The sequence below is a fragment of the Bos javanicus genome, chromosome 5 (assembly GCF_032452875.1).
Source record: "Bos javanicus breed banteng chromosome 5, ARS-OSU_banteng_1.0, whole genome shotgun sequence".
Lineage (NCBI taxonomy): Eukaryota > Metazoa > Chordata > Mammalia > Artiodactyla > Bovidae > Bos > Bos javanicus.
Window position 1 is genome coordinate 7,935,402 of NC_083872.1, and position 12,752 is coordinate 7,948,153.

At 35.2% G+C, this 12,752-nt stretch overlaps 1 protein-coding gene across 7 annotated transcripts in view; it reads left to right on the top strand.

Moving 5' to 3' along the window:
* NAV3 (neuron navigator 3) overlaps nucleotides 1–12,752 on the top strand; it is an 892,841-nt gene that overhangs the window by 635,969 nt on the left and 244,120 nt on the right. For all 7 annotated transcript variants that reach the window (XM_061415605.1, XM_061415600.1, XM_061415606.1 and 4 more), the window contains 2 exons: nucleotides 3,494–3,566; nucleotides 6,587–6,770. In XM_061415605.1, coding sequence (XP_061271589.1) covers nucleotides 3,494–3,566; nucleotides 6,587–6,770 — 257 coding nt within the window. The remainder of the gene's footprint in view (nucleotides 1–3,493; nucleotides 3,567–6,586; nucleotides 6,771–12,752) is intronic.

Consider the following 12,752-nt stretch of genomic DNA (forward strand, 5'->3'; position numbering starts at 1 on the left):
TTATTGGAAAGGACTCTGATGCTGGGAGGGATTGAGGGCAAGAGGAGAAGGGGATGACAGAGGAATCGATGGCTGGATGGCATCACTGACTCGATAGACGTGAGTCTGGGTGAACTCCGGGAGTTGGTGATGGACAGGGAGGCCTGGCGTGCTGCGATTCATGGGGTCGCAAAGAGTCGGACATGACTTAGTGAATGATCTGATGGTAACTTTAGAAGAAGAGATCTTTGTAACCATGATAGATAATCTTAGTTCTAATAAATTTCCTAGTCTCTTACCTCTGATTATGAATAGACTGTTTAGCAGTCTGTGTTTCTCTATAACATTCATTGCATTACATTGGAATAATCTCTCCTATGAGATTATATATGTATTTAAGGTCTTGGACATGTCTCAATGAATAAATAATCATTATGTGAATGAATGAAAACAAACATCTTAACAGTTTTAACCAATGCAAAAACATTATTGCATTTTACTTTAATTTTCTAAGTGTTTATATTTTAAAGAGTTATAATAAAATCTTTGGCTGAAATCTATATAATCATTTGTATTTTGCCATATGATAGAAGTTTGCTCAAACTGAGCCATCTTATTTATTTTTTTGGTTGAAATAAAATTTAGTTAATTTATACAATGACATTAGCAATACTTGTTTATCTTGAAAAATGGTAAGAATCATTAATTTAAAATAGCACGAGTCACAAAAGAATTTACATCCAGAGAGAATAAAAGTTACATTTGGTTTATATTCTTCTACATATTTTCTATGTATGATTCATAACAGCAGTACCTACAGACATGCCCTAACCAGGATGCCTTGTGTCTGCAGAGAAAACTCAAGTCTTCTAAGTATTATGCCTGCTATCTGGTTTACAGTTATTTAGCTTTTATATTGCAGTGGTTTTAGGATCCAAGTGGGTATTGGGAGCCTTTTCAGTTCCAGGCCAGATTTACTCTGTAAGCATGACTGCAGAGAGGAAAGGCTGGCACGGTCTGTTTTCAGATGTCCTTGTGAGCAATTGTATTGCTCTCGGTAGCTCTTATGGGCATGCCTGCTCCTCCTTCTGAAGCTTGCCCAACCTTATCAAAATCAGACTTATCCTGTGTGTCCAAATGATACTTCTTCCGTAGTGAAAGCTGATAAATCCATTCTCTTCACTGCCACACTGTTCTTTATAATTCTCTTTTGGAATACTATGCCTTGTGTTATGCTGATTTATGAATCTTTTTTCGTTCTCTTCAGCTGTATTACAAACTCACAAAGCTCACAAAGGCAAAGATATTTTTTCCTTCCTTATGTTGTCTCATTTTCTAATAACAAGATGCAGTGTGAAGAAAGGAAAGAATTCAAAGTAGGTTCCAGAACTATAGGGTTTTTGAATATTTCAATGTAAAACAGGTAGAACAAGAAGGTCCACTTGGTCATGTAATATTTAGTGTCTTCAACTCTATAATTCTTTCAGTAAAACTTATTTTGAAATGAATTAATATAAAACTTTTTTTTTTTTCCTCAAAGCACATGTGTATACCTTGGCAGCAATCATTTTAAAGCAAAAAACCTCTCATTTGGATATTATTGCTTTAATTTTGCACAAAATTACATTTAAAAAGAAATGTAAACAGTTGTCCATTTTATAAAGACAAAGTCTGGAATGTATTTTTTCTTTTTATTTTCTTTAAAAGACATTTTGACCTTCCTATGAAGCTTAGCTAGAGAAGACATTGGCAGAACTTCGTATGTCCTCATACATAGCTTTTGATGAGAATTTAATAAGACAGAGAACAGTACCTTGCCAAGTATTAACTTTAAACCTTATTTACTTTAGAATTTCAAGATTTATGGAATACCAAAAAACCCATGGAGATGACTCACAAAGAACTGGAACTTTCTAGTTTCCTACACTCTTTTAAAAAGTCTTAGTTATTTAACTTTGCTACATATTGCCATGACTAATACTGAAATCAACTCATGAATTAACATAAATTAATCTGTTTCTTTTTGGTTCTCACCCCAAATGGTTAATCACTCGCTGGTTATTGTGCTGAAATGGACTATTTAAAAGCGGTGGCATTAGTCTTTTAAATTACAAAGGTGATGTCTGTATTTAATCAGAGAATTACTCAACTATGGGAATACAAATATAGCTTTTCTCTTTTTATTTCTAAATTATGAAAATAAGACAACACTTAGAAAATATAGAACAAAGTCATATAGTCCCATTATATAATAAAATTATTTTTAAGTGGATAAATTAAGATTTTTGTTGGAATTTCAATATCAAGCTCTCAAAATTAATAGAATATACAGAAAAGTAGAAGGGTATAGTAGACCTGAAAAGCACCATGAACCATTTTAATATAATTAAGATTTATACAATTTTCACACAAGAGTAGGTTGCAAAGTTCTATTCACGTTCCCATAGACTATAAACTTGGAGACACTGGAACACACCAGGGACATAAAACAAGGTGTAAAATTTCACGGTCTAAAGGTATTGAAATCATACAGAGTCTGTTCTCTTATCATTGTGGAATTATGTTAAAAATCAATATCAAAAGATATTTGAAAATAACCCACATATTTTCAAGTGCAATGTGACATTTACCAAGAGAGATCTTTGACTTAGCCATTCAAAGTCTCAGTAAAGTCAGAAGCCTGAAAAAACACAGAGGGTGATTGCTGAGATGAAAGCACTTAAAAGAAATTGCTGTCAAGATGAGGAATTAATACCAAAGATCCTTTAAAAACCTCATGTATTTGAAAATTAAATGTCCACTTTTAAATGATGGATGTATCTAAGAAGGCATAGCAAGGAAAATTAGAAAATATTGATAATGAAATACAAATGAAAAGAGAATTTGCCAGAATTTGTTGCATGCAGCTGAAGCTGGCAAAGAATGGACACTAGCATAAAATTTTGGTAAATTTGAACCAAATCTGTACTTTACTTAATAACACCATATCACACATTAATTTCCTGTTTTATTTTGTTTTTCAACAACAGTAAATACAGTTTTTAAAAGAATTCTATGATTTAGAATGAAAATATACTTCATTTGTTTCATGTGTATCAACCCCTTTTCCATCTTATTTGTCTTTTGGCATACTTACTGACTGTTACTATTCGAATCTCAGTTACCCACATCCTAGTATTCTAAGCATCTCCTGTTTGGATGCTTCAGAGACTTGTGAAGCACAAAACCAGCCTGGTTTTATGTTAAGTAGGTGGGTTGCTAATCTGTAAGAATGCCATTCTTGATCAGGCCTCTATGAATTGTTTGTAAGTACCAAATCAGACAATGCAGTCTTTATATTCGTCCTGCAATTAGCCAAAATTATTCTAGTTATAGTCCAGTTAAAGATCTCTAGTATGAAATGAATGTAAAGTATTCATTCTTTCTTTATCTTTCTCTCTGGCTTCATTCTAGCTCATTTATGTACTTAAAAATAATCTTCTAAGTTACTTTTTCACTGCTTTTCATGTTGCAGATTGAAAATGTTGATGTCTGCCTTAGTTTTCTAGCAGCCAGAGGAGTAAATGTTCAAGGTCTGTCTGCTGAAGGTAAGAAAAAGCATAATTGTCACAAATGGCATCTGTGTTTGAAAAGACTTTTGATAACACTAGAAATGTCAAATGACAGTACATAGGCCCTTAATATAGAAAAGGAAATTAGTAAAGTTTCCAAAATAATAGAAACATAAGTTCTGTGGTTGTTAACGTATGCTTTCATTATGTAGCTATGTTCCAGATTTTGTCAAAGTTGTTCTTTACATTACTGAGTATATGGAAGCGGGGCATATTAACAAAGTATCTTTATGATATAACGATTAAGTAGTACTTTTAGAATATTAAGTAGATGGATGGATAGATAATGCTGGGTAATAGATGGACAGAAATACAGTTAAATGGTGTAATTAATGCTTAAATATTGTTTTATCAATAACAATTCTATAATTTGATCAAGTTAGCAGTCCAAGTCTAAATATTTGGTAAGTTTAATCAAGTCCTCAGGAATTCTTAAATAATTAGTATTAGTAACTGTTCTATGTAAAGGCCTTAACATTTTTAAAAGTTTAAAAGATCATCACTGACATTGAAATACAGAAACCAGGAAAAAGACAACTAAATCTATCACTTTTTTCCTGCTTTCTTTTTCTTCAACATATATTTTTTAGGAAACGTTTTCAAAATTTTCAAGTAGTAATAGTAACAAAAACAATTGCTAACGTTATGACATATCAGTTCCTTTGAGATCTATATCAGCAACAAGCATTTTTAAATTAGAATTTTAATTATATTACATTAATCCCTTTTGGCAATTTTTGTTACTTAATGTTTCTACTACAGTCAATTTACTCTGCAAAGCCTTCCCGACTCCCACAGATAGTATAAATACTAGATAGGTCTAAATTTTACAAGTTTTACTGCCATTGCAAAAATAGGAATTGTGTGACTTCTGAAATATTATGAACATGAACTAGAATTATTTACTTTTCTCAATTTTTCTGCACTGTTTAAATTTTATTTTGAATTTCTTCTATCCTTTATATGTTTATGTCATGATATTTAATATTAAATTATATACTTAAAGGCCAAAACTTAGGTTCAAACCTAATGCATGGTTCTGTTACTTAGAATAATATTTGAGAAAATTGTCCAGGATGATACTTTACTTTCTAAGAGGTTAAAAGTAGGTGAGAAATGTTACTATTTGTTGGTTTTATGTCTCTTCCTTTTAACATGACATCTTTTATTAACATAAGCCTGTTGCTTTTTATTTATCTCCTAAAAATATATGAATAGTCAAAATGATTTTCTGTATTTATTAAACATGAATACTAATAAAACAAGTTTAAAGAATATCTTTCAATAAGATTCACAGGAGAAACTTAATACTTGCAGGTTCACCCAAGAAAATTTATCCTGTCTCACTGTAGCTTTATACTGATCAAGCCTATACTTATGGCCCCTGTGAGGAAGGTTGGGGGTTATAATAACTCAGCCTTATTTTATATGAAAAATTCCACTGCATAGTGTGTGTGTGACATTATAAACCATCAGAGAGCAAGAAATTTAAGTAGGTTTATTAATGTTTCTAAATTCTGAAAAGGAGGCATAAAACCTTGACCTCACAAGAGGATATATTTTATTGTCAATGGCAAGTTTCATTTAAAGTATGATTATAGGTTGCATAGCATTATATCCAGCTTTAGTGGTCTCTCTTTTTCTAATTCTAAAATTATAACTCCAGAAGAAAAAAACTAGCTCGTGTTATGGCCTACTTTGTGCATTTTATTTTTTCCTCAGTGTTAGAAAAACTTACACAGGAGCCTCATGTGTTTAGAACTAGAAATTCTACTTATTCTATTATGCTTATTCTACTTACACTATTATGCATGCATAATAAGCATGCATCTAAAGCCATGCATAAAGTGATCTTAATCATTTCTTAATATGTAATGTGAATTAAAAATAAAAGAATTGGAACATTAAAGTGGATAACTATGGTGCCATCTGCTCTTTGGAGGACAAATACATAGTTTTTTAATAAATCGCTTGGTGGGTGATTTAGAATATTGCTAACAGTTATTATGAGGTACACCCATACAGCATCAGTGGAGAAGGAAATGGCACCCCACTCCAGTACTCTTGTCTGGAAAATCCCATGGATGGAGGAGCCTGGTAGGCTAAAGTCCATGGGGTCACTAAGAGTCGAACACGACTGAGTGACTTCACTTTCACTTTTCACTCTCATGGGTTAGAGAAGGAAATGGCAACCCACTCCAGTGTTCTTGCCTGGAGAATCCCAGGGACAGAGGAGCCTGGTGGGCTGCTGTCTATGGGGTCCCACAGGGTCAGACACAACTGAAGCGACTTAGCAGCAGCAGCAGCAGCAGCAGGATATAGCATCAGTATTTATAATGCAAGCCACTGAGCTTTCTTTCTCTAGCTCATAGGCATCCCTCCACTGGTAACAGCTGTATGCATTTGTGAGGGAAAATATGTGTGTGTGTGCATGTGCTCAGCCATGTCAGACTCTTTTGAGACCCCAATGAACTGTAGCCCGCCAGACTCCTCTGTCCAAGGGATGTCCCAAGCAAGAATACTGGAGTGGATTGCTATTTCCTGCTCCAGGAGATCTTCCTGACCCAGGGATCAAACCTGTGTCTCCTAAATCTCTTGCACTGGCAGGCAGATTCTTTACCACTGACCCACCTGGGAAGCCCATTTGAGAGATAAACAGAATGATAAATCAAATGAGGAACACAAAACAGAGCACCTATCTATTGGCATGAAGAAGCTACCTTGAGAAAAACTTTAGTTCAGGGTCAGCAAAGAGCATCCCTTGAGTAACCTTTGTTCTCTCTCTGAAATTTCCAAACTAGTAAAACTGTTAGCATGTTTTAGAAAATCAGACTTACTTAAATGTGTGACTGAGAAAACCAAGTTTTATTTCTGTCTTCAAAGATTTAGTCTATTAAGAATCTATTGGAAGCAATTTGCAAACTGCTTCTAGAATTTCTTTTGTTAAAAAAAATAATTTTATATGATACTGTTTTTATATTTTCCGCTTGATACAGAAATAAGAAATGGAAACTTAAAAGCCATTCTAGGGCTGTTTTTCAGTTTGTCTCGCTACAAGCAGCAGCAGCACCACCAGCAGCAGTATTACCAGTCCTTGGTGGAGCTTCAGCAGCGGGTCACCCACGCCTCCCCTCAAGCAGAAGCCAGCCAGGCCAAAACCCAGCAAGATATGCAGTCCAGGTAAGGGAGGGAAGCGGGGGATGTGTTTAAAATGAATTTACATTGATGGGAGTCTTGGGAGCATGTAGACACAGCCAGGGTGGGATGCTGGCAATTTGTTTTTATAAGTTTTTGTTTGTGAGTTTGGTCACCATATTTATGTAGTTGTATCCATGTGATGCGATTATTTGACTAATCTTATAGAATTTAAAACCTCTTTTGCTTGGATAACCAACATTTGTCACTTTTTAGGTGAAATATTTGTGTTTGTTTTCTAAAGGTGATCGTGGTTTGTATCGAAATGTGTGAAGTGTCTTTCTTGTAAGCTGCGTGTCACAGTTACTTTCTTCTTATTTAGAATGTACTTTTGGAGTCCTGGTCTCCAGTTGTATAGTTTTCTTTTGTTGATGTTTCTGATTGGTTAAATCATTAAATCTGTCAAAAAGTTTAGGCCTGTTAAACACAGGAGTTTGAGTGTTTGGGAACATGCTGTTTTGATGTGAGATTGTATGTGTGTATTTATATACACAGGTTATGTTTGTCTTACTTGAGTCTGTGGGTACATGTAGACACAGCCAGGATCCAGTGCTGACAAACCATTACAACATCCTTTACTCTTTCATTACTGCTTTTTTCAGTTTGGAATTACATCAGTCATGATTCAGGCAGAGAAGCAGAATCAGTTAAAAAAAAAAAAATAGAGTTAACAGATTCATTGTAAAGAATTGATTCACGTGATTGTGTGGCTGGCAAGGCGAATGTGAAGACAAACAGCAGCCCAACAGAGAGGACAGGTTGACACTGTGAGCATGAGCCAAAACCGCTATGAACAGGTGGAATTTCATCTCTCAGGGAGGCCGCACTCCTGCTTTTAAGACCTTTCAAGGAGTGAATTGGGCCTACTATCCTAGCGATAATCTAGGATAATCTCCTTTAAGTCAAATGCTATGGATTTAGACCACATCCACAGAAGGCTTTCACAGAAAGACCCAGATTGGTGCTGAGTGGGACTAAATAAACCTAGCTAAATTGGCACGTCAAAAAATGATCACTGAACAAGATTAACAGGTTTCATGCAAATTGTTTATTTGTTTCTGATCAATGTGCGGGTTATCAGCTCTTTAGTTCTATCGCATACATAGCTATGATTGTTTTTCTTAAGGAGAGAGAATGTCCAATACAAAAATACTCTTTACCATCTTCTAAAATATACACATGTATCAAATATATGTAAATATTTAACTTTTTCCATCTTAGAAGCCAAACCTAAAACCTAATAATACAGTTTGCCTGTAGTTTGTTTTTGGCAATTAGTACTGACTGAAAAAACTAATATAAAATTCCGAAATATGTTCACAAACCACTTCCCACTTATTGTCAGATACTCAACAGTTCAGAAATCTCCTCTTTCATCTGTCAACCACCCCTTGCTTCACATTAAGCAATATTTCTGTCTCTGTACAACCATGTAAACTCTACTTCTTTTGGCAAATTTTTCTCATTAGTGAATTATTAATAAAGAAAAATTATAGTTTCACCAAAAAATTTGGGATGTACTACAAAGGCCATGGAGTGATAAGGGAATGTTTGTTTTTACTCAAAAATGCAAATGTGCTTCTGCTTTTTTAAACTTGTCTTGGCATTTTGTGCTGTTGTGTGTAACTGTTCAGGAATCAAAGTGAAAAAAAAAAGATCTATAGTATAAGTTCTTTGGCTTTCCTTAAGAATAGAGGAGAAGAATAAAACATATGACTTATTAAATTGGGGGGTGATGGTTGATAGAAGCAGATCTAGATTTTGAGACCTGCCAGAAATAATATTTCTTAGAGTTTGGTTTAAGCCATTTGAATAGACAAGAAGCAAGAATAGTAGCTAGAAAAATACAGGAACTAAAATGGTATTGTGCAAAGAATGTTGACTCTGGAGATGAGATGAGCTACCATTTGTCACTTCTTTTCCTCACTCTACTTCTCTATCTGTCATTGGAGTTTCTTGCCCCAGACTCCTCAGTGGTTATAACCCTTTGGGGGAGTTTTTTTTCTCTTCTTGCTAGATATGCATGGATATTATGAAGCTGTATAATATTTTAAAATATAGAACTATATATAGAATAGGCATGGTCATTTTACAGCGTCTTGGAGAGAGCTATCTTATTTTTTTTTCAGTGAAAGGTTATAAAAAGCATTGGGAAGCCCATTCTTTTCACTAGTGTCCTTTAATTCTGGGATAGCAGGGGAGTTCTTTACCATGAGTGCGACCTGGGAACCCTGATTTTTTTCTTTTGATAAATTGGATTTAATTACTTTTTGGATTGGTAATTTAACAAATCAGAGTACTTACTGTACTAAATGTAGTGCTTAGTTAGGTTCATGATAAAGAGGAGCTCAAAGTCTTCATTTCAACAGAATTTATTATATGTTTTGGAGAATGCTCTATTTCAGATATTAATACTTATTTCCATTTGTGTGGGCTTGATAACGGAGAAGGCAATGGCACCCCACTCCAGTACTCTTACCTGGAAAATCCCATGGATAGAGGAGTCTGGTAGGCTGCAGTCAATGGGGTCACTAAGAGTTGGACATGTCTGAGCGACTTCACTTTCACTTTTCACTTTCATGCATTGGAGAAGGAAATGGCAACCCACTCCAGTGTTCTTGCCTGGAGAATCCCAGGGATGGAGGAGCCTGGTGGGCTGCTATCTATGGGCTTGCACAGAGTCAGACATGACTGAAGTGACTTAGCAGCAGCAGCGGGCTTGATAAGCAATCTAGACGTTTCTATCAATCACCCCTCAAAAGTTAATAATAAAGTGTATGTTTTATTTTTCTCCTTCTCCATTCTTAAGGAATTTCAAAGAACTTACACTATAGATCATATTTTTCACTTTGATCCCTGTACAGTTTCACACATCACAAAATGCTAAGACAAGCTTAAAGAACAGAAGCACATTTGCAGTATTGAGTAAAAACAAATATCCCTTATCATTCCATGGCCTTTTAGTACATTCAGTTTTTTTTTTTTTTTTTGGTGAAACTGTAATTTTTCTTTATTAATCATTCATCAATGAGTAAAATTTGCCAAAGGAATTAGAGTTTACAATGTTGTACAGAGACAGAAATATTGCTTAAAGTTTGCTAAAATATTACTTAAATATTGCTAAAGGTTGATATAGTGAAATAGTATATGATTATAATTTATGTGAACTGAAATGTGATGACATATTTAAGCATTTTCAAAACCTATATTGACAGTATACATAGAAAAGGTTTAAGTCTCCATACTATAGAACCAAGGTGATAAATGTGAAAAAAAACCCCAGGGACACATTTCTCTTTGTTTGCTTGAGATGTGAGTCATAAATCATGATTTATGAAGATTTTCTATTGATTTCAAAGCTCTTTCCAAGTGAACGGTTTAAATGACTGGTTCCTATATTATTCTAGATATTTAGCCAGAAAATGTTCTTGTATTTTTCTTGGTAGACCTGAAAGGATTTTAGTGCACCTTGTTTCATGAGAATGTTTTTGTTTTGTTCATTTTGTTTATTAAATAAACTGGCTGCCTAGATTTCCACAACATTTATTTTATTCACTAAGAATTGCTAATTTGTTTTGCTCTTTTGAGCATAACACTGAATGTTTCCATTTGAACATTTTTCATTCAAATAGGCATTTTGATCTAAAGATTAACAAGTAAAATATACAAGACAGAAAATCAAATGTGAACCAAGAGAAATAGAGCGGGGGTGGCAAACTCCCCTCTTGCGACTTCTCAGCTTCCTCTCTCCTGTTGAGTGTGCGTGTGGTTGTGTGCTGTGCGCGTAGATGTGGGCACAGGTGCCTGTGTGTGTCCTGTTCGAGGACAGATCTTCTTGTTGGGAGCTCACCTCTGGAATCTGCCTGTACCTGGGTCCCAATTCTACCTCTTTCTAGCTGTGTGACTGTGGACAACTTACCTGATCTCTGTGTGCTTCAGGTTCCCGTTTGCTAAAAGGGCGACGGCACCAATATCATGAGGTTGTTCTGGGGGTTCATTGGGTCAGAATCTAAAACTCACTGAACACACCTGGCAGATGTCACTCTTCCGCTCAGAGCCGTGACATGGCATCAAATAGCCTCAGCTTGCTCCCCACTTAGGAAACACGCTGTGTCTGATTCCTTTGCAAGAGTGCTCTTCCTCCGAGAATCACTTGGCTGAATGTCTCACTCCTTCAGGTTCACTGCTCCCATGTCACCTTCTCACTGATGGTGACCTTGACTACTCTGTTAGCACTACAGACTGCCCACCCATCCTGGTTGCTGTACTTTCCCTTCCTTTCCATAGCCCTAATCACTCTCTAACCTAAAACATATTTATTATAGTCATTGTTTATTATTGCTACTTCCTCCCCTCCAGATCGTAAGCCCTGAGAGGAGAGTAGTGTTTTTATGTTTTAATACTTTTCGAGGGATTAAACAAGACCATTATACACAGGAGGTGCTTAGTAATGATTTCTGAAGTGATTTAAGGTAAAAATGAATGAATCTATTATAGCTGCTTCTAATTTTAAGAAGGAAGACTAACATTTGAATTTGCAATGGTAGGTCATTTAAAATGGAAATTGTGTATATTTATAAAAATACTATATTAAAGATAAATGTATTTCGGATTCTCAGGTGGTCATGATATTGAACTATAGATAGTTTCAGAGTGGTATGTAGTGGAACCATCATCAGACCTTATCTGGATGCATGAAATTATTCGCCTCATCCTCACTGATCCCTGACTATATTCCTTTTTGGTCTTTCATGAAACATGTGAGAAAGAAACGAAATGCATGTGAAAATGTAGCTAAGAAATTACATAGGTGATAGAGTATTAGAGGCAGTGATAACAAATCTTTCTGAACTAAACTAAGAGCTGTTTTGGGAATTTGGGAGATTATGATCCCCACAGAGGATCATTTGTCCCTTCTGCTTTTCATTTTGTAGGAGAAAGTCAAGAATGTGTCCAGTTGCTATTTAGATGAACTTGCTCCTTCCTACAGGACTCACAAGTCAAATTGCAAAATCTCTGGGCACATGCTTTTTGAGTGACTTGCCTGCTCTCTTTACAGCCCCTTGCCAAGGTTCCTGTGACCCCTGCCACACACATTGCTCTTGGAACCCTCTTCCATGAAAGACATTTGCCTTCCCCTTTTCCAGGAAACATCCTTTCCTTCTGGGAGATTCACTGTGAAACTGGGGCAGTTTACAGCTTTTCAGCCTGAGGTTATAAATCTTGAGAAGTATAGAAGGAAGTTTAATTTAAGATGACAGGAAAGCTCTGGTAATTTAAGCCCTCGTGAACCTGGCTTCAATTAGTTGCTTAATTCAGCTCTATGTTGTGGATTATAGTGTGCTCTTCAAAAATGATGGTGAATCAATTAAACTTTAAAGAAAATGAAACAAACAACAAAGACATTTATGAATCTCCTTTTTAATATCACGATTTTTTTATTCCCAGAGAAAAATAATTGAAGGGAAAGAAATTATTCTTTAATTGATTGATTGAGGAAACCAAGAAAGGGTATAATAGTAACAGTGTGTGTATACACAGTGCTTATGTTCTATGCTTTTATTCAGTGTTTTTAAAGCTTGACAGCTAGTCATAGTTCTGCTGTTATGATGGGGTATCATCTCTATAGTTTTGGTTATTTTAGCATCAGGCAAACATGGGTTTCACTTCTGCCTACCAATTCCCAGTGATGTGGCATGAGGCAAGTTATTTTAACCTGCTCAAATACCAGTGTTCCTACCTCTAATATTGGAATGGTGATAACTTTCTCAGAAGGGTATTGAGAAGACCACAGGACATAATTTGTATTTAAAGTGCCTCCTTAACACAACTCTTAGTGTGTAATAAACACTCAAACCAGCCATTTTCATCTTCCCTCCTCTCACTTTAAGGTCATACCAATGTATAATAAAATTATAGATCAAAGTTAATACCTCAAGTCAACCTCTTCACTCTTCCTTTCTTTCT